Source organism: Lithobates pipiens, unplaced genomic scaffold (genome assembly GCF_037356315.1).
Source record: "Lithobates pipiens isolate NorthernLeopardFrog02 unplaced genomic scaffold, aLitPip1_a1.2 Scaffold_27, whole genome shotgun sequence".
NCBI classification, from domain to species: domain Eukaryota; kingdom Metazoa; phylum Chordata; class Amphibia; order Anura; family Ranidae; genus Lithobates; species Lithobates pipiens.
In genome coordinates this window covers 214850780-214865779 of record NW_027507788.1, presented here as the reverse complement: position 1 = coordinate 214865779, position 15000 = coordinate 214850780, and the positions used below count along the sequence as shown (strand labels likewise).

General features: G+C 44.2%; 1 protein-coding gene across 1 annotated transcript in view; it reads left to right on the top strand.

Moving 5' to 3' along the window:
• The window catches only part of PER3 (period circadian regulator 3), a gene marked incomplete in the record, with an annotated part of 94923 nt that overhangs the window by 33534 nt on the left and 46389 nt on the right, over positions 1-15000 (top strand). Inside the window, 2 exon segments of the mRNA XM_077458240.1 lie at positions 13197-13339; positions 13610-13688. Of these exon segments, the coding sequence (XP_077314366.1) occupies positions 13197-13339; positions 13610-13688 (222 nt within the window).

Here is a 15000-nt window from a genome sequence, read left to right as displayed (position 1 = left end):
CAGCACTGCACTAATTATTTTTATTTTATTTTTATTTTTTTTCCCATAAAGATTTTCTTTTGCATTATCTTTAATAAAGACATAACCGAGATAGCGATACAGAAGATTAAGGCTCCAACTGGAGTGCTAACAAAAAGCATACAATCGCCCATTATCACAAAACTCCACTGCACTAATTATTTTTATTTTATTTTTATTTTTTTTCCCATAAAGATTTTCTTTTGCATTATCTTTAATAACGACATAACAGAGATAGCGATACAGAAGATTAAGGCTGGAGTGCTAACAAAAAGCATACAATTGCCCATTATCACAAAACTCCACTGCACTAACTTATCTGGCCACTGCGAGGTCAAGGCTGGTGCAAGGATTTTTGACACCCTCATTTTGTTGCCCCCATTGGCCCCACCCCTGACTCCACCCCCTTTGCCCTGCCCATGTGACGGAAGGCGTTGGCTCTGCTTCCTCTAGCGCTGGCTCCAGTGCTGCGCTGCGCCTCCAATTCCTCCTCCGGCCAGACGGAGCAGCTGCCTGAGATACATGCTGCAGCCTGCAGAGCATGCAGACGCGGAGGGAAGTCAGCGGCCGGGTGCCCCTAGGCAGCAGTGCGCCCTGGGCTGCTGCCTAGTTTGCCTAGTGTTAACACCGACCCAGTGCGCAGTCATGCAGTGCTTTACCCAAGTGAAATTTTTTTTTCTCACAAATTGAGCTTTCTTTTGGTGGTATTTGATAGCTACTTTTTATTTTTTTTGTTTATTACATAAACAAAAAAAAAGATAATTTTTGAAAAAAAAACAGTAATATTTTCTACTTTTCTGTTCTAAAAACATCCAAAAAAATATATAAAAATTTAATTTCTTTATACATTTACGTAAAAAAAAAAAAAACTCCCAATAAGTGTATATCAATTGGTTTGTGTGAAAGTTATAGCGTCTACAATCAATGGTACACATACTGGAATTTTACACAGTATGATTCTATACTTTAATGGCGGCGATCAGCGACTTATAATGGGGCTGTGGTAGTGTGGCGGGAAATCTGGCGCTAATGGACACTGGCTGGGAGGGTCACTGACACTGACATCGCTAATGACACTAATACAGTGACAACTGTGCTTTGTGCACTGGTCTAATTTGGTGGAGGGGGGGATTATGGTGTGGGGTTGTATTTCAGGGGTTGGGTTTGGCCCCCTTAGTTCCAATGAAGGGAACTCTTAAGGCATCTCCATACCAAGATATTTTGGATATTTTCATGCTCCCAACCTCTGTGGGAACAGTATTGGGGATGGCCCCTTCCTGTTCCAACATGACTGCCCACCAGTGTACAAAGCAAGGTCCATAAAGACCTGGATTAGCGAGTTTGGGGTGGAGGAACTTGACTGGCCTGCACAGAGTCCTGACCTCAACCTGATAGAACAGCTTTGGCATGAATTTGAGCACAGACTGCGAGCCAGGCCTTCTCATCCATATCAGTACCTGATCTCACAAATGCGCTACTGGTCAAACATTCCCATAGACACACACTCCTAAACCTTGTGGACGGCCTTCCCAGAAGAGTTGAAGCTGTTATAGCTGCAAAGGGAGGGCCAACTCAATATTGAACCCTACGGACTAAGACGTCATTAAAGTTCATGTGTGCAAAGGCAGGCGTCCCAATACTTTTGACAGTATAGTGTATGTCTCGTTCGGTAGGGCAATACCGCCACCAAACGTAATCAATTACAATTAATAGGGGCCTTGGCGCAAGTGCATGTGGCGCTGTGAGTTTTAAAGGATTAAAACTGTTGTTGGGGAGGCAATAGACCTCCTCCTCCTCCTCCTCCTCCTCCTCCTAGCTGCCTGTCAAATGCCCTCTGAAGAAATAATCCACCTCGGATAATAGTAAAGGGAGCCTTTTGTATCTTGGTTATGGTGTAGACTGGAATCCATTCCTAGAACTGACTCCCCTCCGCTAATGAGCCCGGTGAATGTGTGTTGAATAGCAATCGTGTTCCATAGATGTCAATAGGACTTTTTTATTTTTTTGGCACTTTCTCTGTACATGACATTCATTAAATGGTGCTTACACTGTTACATGCTGATCAGAGTGCGGAATCATTGTAGAAGTCCAGAGCTTTTGCGGCATGTCACGACGGCTGGTGTTCATAGACTGGCTTGGGGGGGTGTTATGTAATTCGGTAAAACGGCAGCAGATTCGGTGACAGTGAGCCAATTCATGCTTGTTCTGATTGGACTTCTTTTTTTTTTTTTTCTTTTTTCTTTTTTTTTATTATTATTATTATTATTATATTATTACATATATTTTTAATAGCAAACTGGGCCAATGAAAGTGTTACTAAACCTAAAAACTTTTTCTTTAATTTTTTTTTACCATAATGCATTGTTTGCATTAAAGGATATGTAAACGTTCGCTTTATTTATTTTTTTTTTTTTTTTCTTTTTAAACAAATTATGTTATACTTGCCTCCTCTGTGCAGTTGCTTTTGCGCAGAGTGGCCCCAATCCACCTCTTCTGCGCTCCTGGCTGCTCCTCTTCTCGAGTGCCCCTGCGTGTGTCCCACAACACAGCGCACCCCATTCACAAAGCGCAGCGCGACTCGCGCATGCGCAGTAGAAAACGGGCAGTGAAGCCGCAAAGGCCTTACTTTCAATGGCGGCGCCGGGAGCCGAGGGACGGGTCGTCCTCAGGCGGCCCGACATCGCGGGCACCCTGGAAAGGTAAATGCATATTAAAAGTGAGCAACTACAGTTTTTTGTAGCTGTTCACTTTTTTACTTTTTTTTTTTATTATTTTTTTTTTCCGCTGGCCCACCACTTTTACGGTAGCACCACTTTAAGGTGTTCTATTTTAATACTGCAATTGGTCTGTACAAGTACAGAATAATAAATAAAAAAAAAAATGCAATAAGTATGTGTGAACTTCCCATACTGTATTAAATAGAAATGCGCAAAACGTGTGTCTCTATCTCTCTATCTCTCTATCTCTCTATCTCTCTATCTCTCTATCTCTCTATCTCTCTATCTCTCTATCTCTCTATCTCTATCTCTATCATCTCTAATTAGTCTGGTTAGGACAGACCCGACTGGGGTTCTTGGTCACCCTGTGCCCCTAGTAGACACAGGGTCACTTACACATAGGAGTGGCTGGGGAAGCTGGACAAGGAGTTTCCTGATCGCTCTTAGGCAGTGTCTCTCAATTCCAGTTCTTATGGCCCACTAACAGGTCATGTTTTCAGGCTTTCCATTATTTTGCACAGGTGATTTGATCAGTTTCACTGCCTTAGTAATTACCCCAACTGTTTCATCTGAGGGAAATCCTGAAAACATGACCTGTTAGTGGGCCATGAGGACTGGAATTGAGAAACACTGCTCTAAGGTAAGTTGGGCTTACCCCATCACACAGAGATAGACAATTAGAGATATATATATATTCAAACCAGTATCAACACACCTGTACCTAACATATTTCAAAAAGTCCAAAATCATTTGTATTAAGAAAAAAATACAGCCTTTTAAAAAAAAAAAACTATTTGGATATATAGGAGGTATTGTCAAAGCGCATCTAAATAGACTTCAATCACTCGTAATGATTGGGTAGTTTTACTTCACAGCAGATAAGTCTTTATATTGTCAGACTTCAGCAAACACAATCGATGTAATCACTCAGAAAACAAGCGTAAAAGCTCTTATTAGCTGAATCAAACGTAGCTAAGATCCAGAGATATTGGCATCGCTGCTGCTGGCAAAATGTGTATGCCCGTCCGACCAGGCAACCTACACGTTTCGACTCTACTTGGGTCTAAAGGAGGAAGTACCTGAATGCACTTTGGGGAAGGAACTCCGACCACTGGATATCCAATCCACTCTTAATGAGCCCAATACATACAAGATCAATAAAAGTTTAAAGAGAGACATAAACTCCAATAGAAAACATCATCTTGGTGCATCCATAATTGTATTGGATATAACCAAACCTTGTTTATGGAATTGCATTACAAATTGCAAAACATGACGACGCAGTGGAAACTGGTGAAAGAATTCAAGATGAGAACCGCATGACCGGTGACGTCAGCGGCTGCATCCAGCGTGAATATCTCCTAATCCGTACAGATTTAGGAGATATTCATTCTACCTACAGGCAATCCTTATTATAGGCCTTATTATCGGCGTACCTATAGGTAAAAAGAAAAAAAATCACAAAGCGGACTTCACTCCCGCTTTAATCACAGTGGGATTTTTTGGAGTGGTTTTCCCAATCCTTTGATAAATTTGTTATGGGATTTTTTATTTCATTTATCTTATTTAAATGTACAGTAATTATTATACACCAACAGCTCAGCAATGAGACTTTTTTATTATTTGCACAAATTTATTTATTGAACTTCTTTATAGAAATAATTATTAGCGTCTTTTTTTTTTTTTTCACTTTATTTTTGCACCTGAGTGTATTGTGATATATATATAATATATATATATATATATATATATATTATATTATATTATATTATATTATATTATATTATATTATATTTTTTTTTTATTAGCATGTGTTACATATTATTTCTGTATTTCGCAAGCGTAGCTGCATATAGTAGTTATGGTTCATACATTCTATTATATTGGTGTGATTCTGTTTTATGAATTATGATTAGTTTGTGTTTTATCCATGGGTGTTTTGCTTTCTTTCCTTTTTATAGTTTTATTAATCTTTTTGCTGCATTGATCTTATGTGTATTGATTGCTTTAGGATTTAAGTGGATTTGACATGTGAGGGTGGAAGGTACTTTGTCAATAATGTATGTACAGATACTTCACCCTGTGACTTGAGAGATCAGTTTGGGTTAAAACGCGTGGTCTGGTTTAGGGGGGGAGGGGGGGTTTGATTCCTCCAAGTACATTGCACTTATGCCTGTTTCGCGAGTGGTACATTGATTGTGTTTGAAGTCTGACAGTCTATTGACCATCCATTACAAGTGATTAAAGTCTATTTCGATCTGATTATACAATACCTTCCTATGTATCCCAGTTGATTTGTTTGAATGGCCAGGAAATGTCTTTTAGGAAGGTTATCTAATAGAGATGTTACATAGGCGCCGATCAATTCTGGTTTGTTGTTGAGCACCATATTGGATTGCTCACTCTTATTTGCAGGTGGATCTATATACAGGGCCTTGAAGAAGTATTCGTGTGAAATGTTCCCCATTTTGTCATGTTACAACAGGGGTGCCCAACCAGTGGCCCGAGGAGCCCCTCTGATGTGGCCCTCAACCTCCTGCTCTCTGATGGCGGGTTGGCAAGCCCAGATTGTGGGTTGCTGACCCGCCATCCCACAGCATCAAAGTGGTTGTAAACCCTTACAACCAACTTTGACCTACAGGTAAGCCTAGATTAAGGCTTACCTGTAGGTCCAAGAAATATTTCCTAAACCTACACAGTTTAGGAGATATTTGCCGAAAGACGGGCACCGCTGTCTACGGCGCATGCGCCGTAGACAGCGGCACGCAGGCGCACTGAGCGCGCAGCGGTCAACAGCGATATGCCGCGAGTGGCGGCTCCCATGCGCGGGAGTGACGTCATTGCGGCTTCGCCGAATGACAGCGGTGGAGCAGCGAGACCCACCGAGAAGATGGATGCGCCGGACTACAGGGGACAGCGGTGACTTCGCTGGCTCCTGTGTCAGGTAAGTGACACATAATGGACTACGATGCGATGCATAGTAGTTCATTATGCTTTACCTTTGCAGGGAATGAAAGAGGAAGTAAACTCATCAGGGTTTACTTCCTCCTTTAATGAAGCCGGTAGTAGAGAAATGCTTCCTGTATAGCGCTACCTCCTGGTGCAGGCAGAGTGATACCAAATGCACTCTGCCTGAGACATCAACAGTCGGCGATACCTGAATGGAAGACTGTTTTTAAAGGTAAGTTTATTACTAAAATCACAGTGTATATATGGAGGCATATCTCTTCTGCAGTGGTTACTGGGCTGCTTTCAAACTGATCCGCAGGTGCAGCGGAGAACACCTATGAGTTACCTGCACTGAGCCATAGACTTCTGTTATTACCTGCAGGTGTGGTGAGCTTTCAGAAAGTGCATCACACCAGCAGGATATAATAGAAGTCTAAGGTAAAGTGCAGCTAACCCACAGGAAAGCCACAGGTGTACTGCACGGCACTTGCAGTACAGGTAAACCACAGCACGTCAGTGTGTGAAAGCAACATTAGGCTCCTTTGGCATGATCGGTCCGACCCAATCGGACCCTCCATTCACCTCCTATTGAGCCACAGATGTAAACGGACTTGTGGCCATATATACCCACCTACTTCCAATCCAGTCCACTAAAAAAAAAAAAAAAAAAAAAAAAAACAGAAGTCATCATGGCAGATCAAATCAGAAGGCCCATAGAGTAGAGCGAGCCGTGTCCGTGTCCGCTCTGCATATGCAGGATGGACATGGACTCGTTGTGGCCCGTGACTGGTTACTATGTTGCTTAAGTGGCCCTTGCTCTTTAAAAGGTTGGAGCAGGACCCTGAATGGTGCGGAATGGTTCGGTTGTACGGGCCGCTTTCATAATGGAAACACTCAAAATAGCGTACCGTACCGAACCAACCCGAACCGATCCGCTCAGTGGAAACGAGGCATTAGAGAACATTAGGCTGGCCATACATTTGTTGAATTTCGAAAAGATTTTCTTTTGAAATTCAGAAAATTGTGTGCGTTTTGTGATCCCCCATGGAGCCACCAATGATTTCGAAACTCGGCCAACCAAGCCTTCAATTTCACCTCCATGTTGCTACAGGAAAGGATTTTCGTAGCTGGGAATCTTCTTCTTTTTCTTTCCGGAATTTTCTTTTTTTTGCGTATTTCTTTGTCAATTACATTTCTCGCACAATTCTCCCGTCATTGATTTAGAAAATCATTTTTCAAAAAATTTCCAACATGTCGGATTACTCAAATTTGATGGCCGCACGAAAATCGGCTGTTGCTGCAGCCCACTAATGGTGCGAAATACGAACAAAAATTATTTTAGGTAAGTTTATTTTTTTTTTTAAGAAGATTCTTTTGAAATTTGAACCGTGTATGGCCTGCCTTAGTGAACAAACTGCATCATGAAGGCCAAGGAACACACCAGACAGGTCAGGGATAAAGTTGTAGAGAAGTTTAAAGCAGGGTTAGGTTATTTATATATATATATATATATATATATATATATATATATATATATATATATATATATATATATATATATATATATATATATATATATATATATTATATATAATATTATACACCCCAAGCTTTGAACATCTGACAGAGCACTGTTCAATCCTTCATCTGAAAATGTAACGCATATGGCACAACTACTCCTCCGCTGCAGAGTTGCAGCCTGCAGAGTTGCCCCCCCCCCCCCCACCTCTTGCAGCAGCCTGCAGAGTTGCCCCCCCCCCCACCTCTTGCAGCAGCCTGCAGAGTTGCCCCCCCCCCCCCCCACCTCTTGCAGCAGCCTGCAGAGTTGCCCCCCCCCCACCTCTTGCAGCAGCCTGCAGAGTTGCCCCCCCCCCCACCTCTTGCAGCAGCCTGCAGAGTTGCCCCCCCCCCACCTCTTGCAGCAGCCTGCAGAGTTGCCCCCCCACCTCTTGCAGCCTGCATAGTTGCACACCCTCCCCACTGCTGCAACCTGCAGAGACACCCCCCCCCCCCTAACGCTAGACCCTACAGATAATGCCCCACCGCTACCCTTTAAAGCCACAGAGTCTCTAACAATAATTTGCAGGAGACCTTTCAGTGGCGCAGTAGCAAGATCAATTGCACATGGGACTGCAGCCGCAGACTGATAAAAATGCTTGGCTGTGACAACCAGCTCATACACCAGACCGTAAACCAAATCATTAGTCATTCTACCGTGTCTGGTTATGCAACAGCATTTGCAATTAGTCTTCTGCCTCGTGTACGAAGGATTATAAACACGGTGCCTGGTTGTGTCTTTGGTCACATGGTCTTTCATTCCTATTGGAACGATTTGACAAGCGATGGGATAGGATTCAGCGCTTTCCGTACCTGTTCCTGAAAATGTCACTGTGTTGACAGCGTGCAAAAGAAGGGAGAAGGTGAGGGGGGCGCAGAGCAGGTCTGTGAAATGATGAAGCGGAGTCGCATGCTGTGGCTGACTTTCTAACTCTTATTTTTTGAAGAAGCGCACAGATGGCGGTCTCCTTGGATACAGGCCGCAGCTTTTTAAATGGGTTGCCTAGGCAAAATATGAAAATGCTGGCAGTAGATTGCTGGGGGGGGGGGGGGGGTTGTTAATTAGGACCAGTTACGACTAGACTTGAGCGAAAGTCTTACATTTTATTGCAGTTTTGCAGGCTTAATTGTGTAAAATGTAAGTGATCAGAGGTCACCTGTGGTCTGCCAGTTGCTGCCTGACCCCTCTCTCCAGTGTCTGAGGCTGCAATGCTCAAGGTCAAGTATTTGTCAGGGCAACAACTGGTCAGATGATCTCCAACTTGCGCCCATGTAATTAAAACCACTTGACATTCAATTTCTTCAATAAGCCCAGCCCATGTCTCATCGTCATTGGACTATGCGTTGCATAGTCCGGTTCTGATTGGTTGTTTCCTTAGTATATATATTAACAAAGAAGCCAAAGTTGACACCCTTACCCATTAAGGTGGTCTTGTTTTACTTGGTTGTGGGGTTGATTGCTTTACATGGACTTTTTAAAGCTTGTACCTGACGGTTCCTAAAGCAGAACTTGCTTGTCTGGGCACCACAAACCAAAAGCACTATTTTAATTGATTTTGTAATATTCGCAGCAAACTACCCTATCCATCCATCTGTCCATCTGCCCTTACGGTGGTGACACCCTAGAACAGTGATTCTCAACTAGGGTTCCTCCAGAGGTTGTAGGGGTTCATTCAGCATTGGGCAATTTCTGCCTCTCAGATAAGTTCCCACTGACACCATTGATCTTTTTAGCTATCTGTAAGTAGGTAATTCTTCCCAATGACCCACAAGTGCAAGGACCATTCCGCTCAATGACCATCACACTAATGAATCATGAGTTGTAAATTTCGAATTTTTTAGCAGGGGTTCCTCTGCCTTGAAAAGGTTGAGAAAGGCTGCCCTAGAAAATCTCATGCATGCGCAGTCCAAGCGTACCCAGGCTGCTGGTACACTTTCACCAAGTCAGGCAGGAGGGCGTGCTTAGCTGAGAAAGCCCCTTCTCCCCCTCCTGTAGAAAATTTTTGTTCTGCCCCCCCCCCCCCCCACGCTGCCCATTCGGAGCTATAAAGGAGAGGCACTTGCGGTGGTAGGACAGTCGGAACCCATAGCAGGTCTAAGACTCTTTTGGACCATTGAGTGTCCAGAGTTCTCCAAAAACATGAAGGCTCCTTGAACTGCCATCTCTAAACTATTTGAGCTTGATGGGGGGGGGTCCCCCCCATTACCCATGGAAGCTCCCCCATCAGTGTGTGATGGTTACCCCCGCTTCTCCATCGAAGTGTGATGGGTACCCCACAATGTGAGCCTGTTGAGCTTGATGATCTCCCCCCATTACCCAAGGAAGCTCCCCCGTCAGAGCGTGATGGTTACCCCCCCATCTCCATCTAAGTGTGATGGGTACCCCACATTGTGAGCCATTTGATGATTTCCCCCCCCCCCCTCCATTACCTGAGGAAGCCCCCTCCCCCCCCCCCAATCAGATTGTGATGGTCACCCCTCCCCAAGTCTAAGCCATCTGAGCGTGATGCGCACCTCATAGTATAAGACAGAGTGCAGTGGTTACTTTCCCACCAGTAGAAGCCATCTGAGTACTATGGGTACACTTCACACCATTTAAACCCTCAGAGTGAGATGTCGCCCCCACCCTCATAGGGATAGACTTGAAGTCCTAAAATTCTTGACCTGCTGACCATTAAGAGCTATAAAGCAGAGGCACTGAAGTTGGTAGGACAGTCAGAACCCATAGCAGGACTAAGACTATTTGGACAGTAGAGAGTCCAGGTTTCTCCAAAGATATGAAGGCTCCTTGAAGTACCGTCTAAGCCATTTGCGCTTGATGCTTCCCCCCCCCCCCCCCAAATCGGAGTGTGATGGTACCCTCCTTCCTCCCCATCTAAGTGTGACGGGTACACCACAATGTGAGCCATTTGAGCCTGCTGTCCTGCCCACTACCTGAGGAAGCCCCCCCCTGGTCAGAGTGTGATGGTCACCCCAAGTGTAAGCCATCTGTGCAACTCACAGTAGAAGACATCGCAGTACAGTGGTTACTGTCCCATCTTCAGTATAAGGCAACTGAGTACAGTGGGTACACCTCCCTCGATATAAACCCTCGGAGCAAGATGGTTACTCCCACCGTTATAGACATAGACACAAAGACGCCCTTGGAAGTCCTAAAATTCTTGACCTGCCCATTAGGAGCTATAAAGGAGAGGCACTGGAGGTGGTGGGGCAGTCGGAACACATAGCAGGACTAAGACTCTGTTTTGGACAGTAGAGTGTCCAGAGTTCTCCAAAGACATGAAGGCTCCTTGAAGTCACATCTTAGCCCTTGTACACACGGTCTGAGATTCCGACAACCAAATCCGTCGGATTTTGTCCGAAACTGTTGCATACACACGGTCGGACAAAGTTGTCGGAAAATCCGACGTGATGACGTTATTTCGGTACGATGGGACTACGTTCAGGCTAGTAGCCAATAGCTTTGATGTAGGAATTTGATCTGAGCATGCGTGGCACTTTGACCGATCGGAATTCTCTACACATGATCGGAGTATGTCCGATCGGAGCATTTTGTCTGAAAATTTTACCAACAAGTTGGAAAACTTGGTCCGTTGCATACTCTGGTGGAAACAGTCCGATGTAGACCACACACAGTCGGAATATCCGACAAAACGGTCTGATCGCACACATTCCGTCGGAGTCTCCGACCGTGTGTACAAGGGCTAAGGCTTGGAAGTGGTGGTTTCACAGATTCCTTATAAAATAGGTAGACCTAAACTTTATTTTTTTATTTTTTAGCCTTTTTTTTATTTTTTATTTTTTTTGTGTTTTTGGTTACTTGTGCAAATTGGCTTCTGGATAACGGTCATTTCTTCGCCTCTTATTGGAGATAAAGGCAGCATTTAAAGAAAAAAAAAAAAATATGAATGTCAAGATTTCCTCTCCTTTTGTAGTGCTTGCCAAATAAATAATTGATTTTCGAATAACACAGTAATCTCCTTTTTTTTTTTTTTTTTTTTTTTCCAATTTAATTTCTATTACATAATTATCCAAGCCTTGCAAGTGGTGATTTACAGGTTCCTTCTAAAAATAAGCAGACCTACATTTTTTGGACCCTTCTGTATCTTTGTCAATGGAACAGCATATTCTTGGCTACTTGTAGTGTTGGCTCCTGAATAGGGCGCTTTTTATTTTTTGTTCATTAACAATTGGCGATAAAAGCAGCATTTAAAAATGAATAAAAAAAAAAAATCACGATTTCCTTTTTTTTTTTTTTTTTTTTTTTTTTTTGTGCTAGCCAGAAATAATTGATTGTGGAATAAACATGCCAACCTTTCCTAACATTTCATTTCTGTTACATAACCGGAGTGGATTTGTCAGTCGCACGTGTTGCTTGAAGTGCTGTGCTAACTGTATGGCTTATTGAAACGTTCGACCTTCTGTGGAGTGAATGAAAGGCACGTCGTGTTCATGCTTTCTATACAAAAAAATAAAACTCTGAACATGTGGCCTGATGTATGGCTGGCTGGGTGCAAAGAAAACAAGCGGAGATTAAAAATAGATTTGCTATAATAACTTTAATGTTGTCATCGCTCCATTCTCTTCACACCAAACTGCTTCTTGTCCTGTTTTTCATAGAAATTAAGAAAAAAATATTCCTCCCTCTACCTAAAAAATATTAAAAAAATAAATAAAATAAACAGAATTTTTTTTTTTTTTTTTTTTTTATCAAAGCGCCCCCCGTGGACAAAATGTCTGTATTGCGTCCAAACCGAATTCTGATCTGCATTGGCGCAGGACAGTTGAGCAACAAGATTACGATTTTTTTTATTTATTTTTTTCAAGGCAATATTGAGAGTTCTAATATAAAAACACACTTTTAATCCTTCCATTCTCCATAATCCCCCTTCTACTTTTCACAAATAACTTTACAGTCACTTCATGTTCCGAAGTATATTTGTCGCTCCCTTTTTAAGTATATGTCACATGCTGTCCAAGATCTCGCTGCACTCGCAGAGTGTAATTTCAGCCCCCCGTGCCCCCTACTTTCTGAAATCTCAGACAAGCTGTTTAAATTCTGGACTTTGACTGTAGAGAAGAGAAGACTGCAGATAAACAGGTGCAAGGTATGTAGGAGGATTTGTTTCATCTCTGTGTATCTCCTGAGGCCAGTCACTTATAAGCTTAACTGAGAGTTCAGAAAAAAGGGGGCGGAGAGATAAAATTACGCTCTGCAGAGTTCGGCGAGGAGAGCTCTAAGAGCTGATTTGAGGGAAAGGACACACCCCCTTCAAACACCACACAGGAACATAGTTGAGGATGTCGATCAGTTGGAGCTCCCTCCCCTGTCACCATTTTTCTCTTGGTGTCAGGAAAACTTGTCAGAAGTGACTTGTGCTGATAGCAGAGGAAGGAGGCAGCGGAGAGAAATGATACTTAGTGCTCTGGACTGAGACAAGTACAGACTATAGAGGGATATGCTTGGCTCACCTGAGCGAGCCGCAGCACCGTGTGTCAGACATTCAGACACTGAGCCACGGCTAGGCCCCACCCCCTCTCCTCATTGGCTCACTGACTTTGACAGCAGCGGGAGCCAATGTCGCTCCGCTGCTGTCTGTCAGCCAATCAGGAGGGAGAGTTCCAGGCAGCCAAGTTTCTCCTGCAACATCGTTGGATATGATGGGACTCGGGTAAGTATTCGCTGCACACAAGGTTTTTTTTTTTTTTTTTTTTTAAATCTTAATGCATTGAATGCATTAAGCTATGGAAAAAAAATAAAAAAAAACTTCTGCCTTTATAACCACTTTAAGTGCTTAGAAGCAGTGCTTGGCACGTGCTTAATTTTTCATTCCCAGGATTCAATGCTTCGCTAACGTTCAAGAAGTCTGCAACTTTTAAAGTGACCATTTTTGTTGCAGTGTTGATGCAGGTTACAGGTGGAGCCTTAAAGTTTTTTGTTTCCTCTCTTCCCAGGGGAGGAAAAGACCGCGATAACGAGCCGCGGTACAATCCCTACCGAATGACGCCGTATTCTGTGAGAGTCCGCACGTCTCCTGATGTTGAGCCAGAGCACTGCTGTATTGCTCTGGTAGAAAGGATTCACTCGGGATATGAGGGTACGTCCTTATTTTTTTTTTTTTTTTTTTTTTTTTGGTTGTGTTTGTTTTTGTTTTGTTTTTGTTTACTATAGATTTCTACAGATGTGACTTTGCTCAGAGTTGATGAGAGATTGGAACCCGTTTATATTTTTCTGCAGTTGTTGTTTGAAATGTCCACTATATGATCATCAAATACAGTTTTTGTCTTTTTTTTTTTTTTTTTTTTTTTATGCCGTCTTTTATTTTTTTAAGTTGGTATCCCTTACATTGTGCTATTTTATATTTCAGCCCCCAGAATTCCCTTGGATAAACGGATCTTTACCACCACACACACCCCTGGCTGTGTTTTTCTAGAGGTAGACGATCGGTAAGTTGTTTTTTTGTTTTGAACGTTTTAATAAACTCCTTCTGTGCCTTTTAAAGCAGCCATAGACTGTTTAAATCTTGGCCGGTTCAGCAGCAACAGGCTGAGATTCCAACCATGTATGGGCAGGCTGATTGTACCCAAGTCGATCTATCCATCCATCGGCTTGGGTACAACCAGCATGTTGGATTTTTCATGCGATTATTGCCAGCCTGTACCCACCAATCGAGGCTACGTTTACAGTACCCAGCTTGGCGAACAGTTGTTGGCTATCGGGGGATGATTGCCTTTTGCCTGCCCTCTTTGCCCAATCATTTGTCTGTATCAGAGGTCTCCAAACATTCTAAATAATTATAATAATAATTTTATGGGGGCCAAACTAGTGCCAATGGAAGTAAAAAAAAAAAAATGGCCTATTGTCAGTGGGAGTAATAGTGGCCCATCACTGGTGCAGGTGGGAGGAATATTGCCTTATCATTGGTGTCTGTGGGAGGAATAGTGCCCCATCACTGGTGTCTGTAGGAGGCATAGTGCCCCGTCACTGGTGTCGGTGGGAGGAATGTTGCCCAGTCACTGGTGTCGGTGGGAGGAATGTTGCCCAGTCACTGGTGTCGGTGGGAGGAATGGTGCCCAGTCACTGGTGTCGGTGGGAGGAATGGTGCCCAGTCACTGGTGTCGGTGGGAGGAATGGTGCCCAGTCACTGGTGTCGATGGGAGGAATGGTGCCCAGTCACTGGTGTCGGTGGGAGGAATGGTGCCCCGTCACTGGTGTCGGTGGGAGGAATGGTGCCCCGTCACTGGTGTCGGTGGGAGGAATGGTGCCCCGTCACTGGTGTCGGTGGGAGGAATGGTGCCCCGTCACTGGTGTCGGTGGGAGGAATGGTGCCCCGTCACTGGTGTCGGTGGGAGGAATGGTGCCCCGTCACTGGTGTCGGTGGGAGGAATGGTGCCCCGTCACTGGTGTGGGTGGGAGGCATGGTGCCCCGTCACTGGTGTTGGTGGGAGGAATGTTGCCCAGTCACTGGTGTCGGTGGGAGGAATGTTGCCCAGTCACTGGTGTCGGTGGGAGGAATGGTGCCCCGTCACTGGTGTCGGTGGGAGGAATGGTGCCCCGTCACTGGTGTGGGTGGGAGGAATGGTGCCCCGTCACTGGTGTGGGTGGGAGGAATGGTGCCCCGTCACTGGTGTGGGTGAGGGGCATGGTGCCCCGTCACTGGTGTGGGTGGGGGGCATGGTGCCCCGTCACTGGTGTGGGTGGGGGGCATGGTGCCCCGTCACTGGTGTCGGTGGGAGGAATGGTGCCCCCGTCACTGGT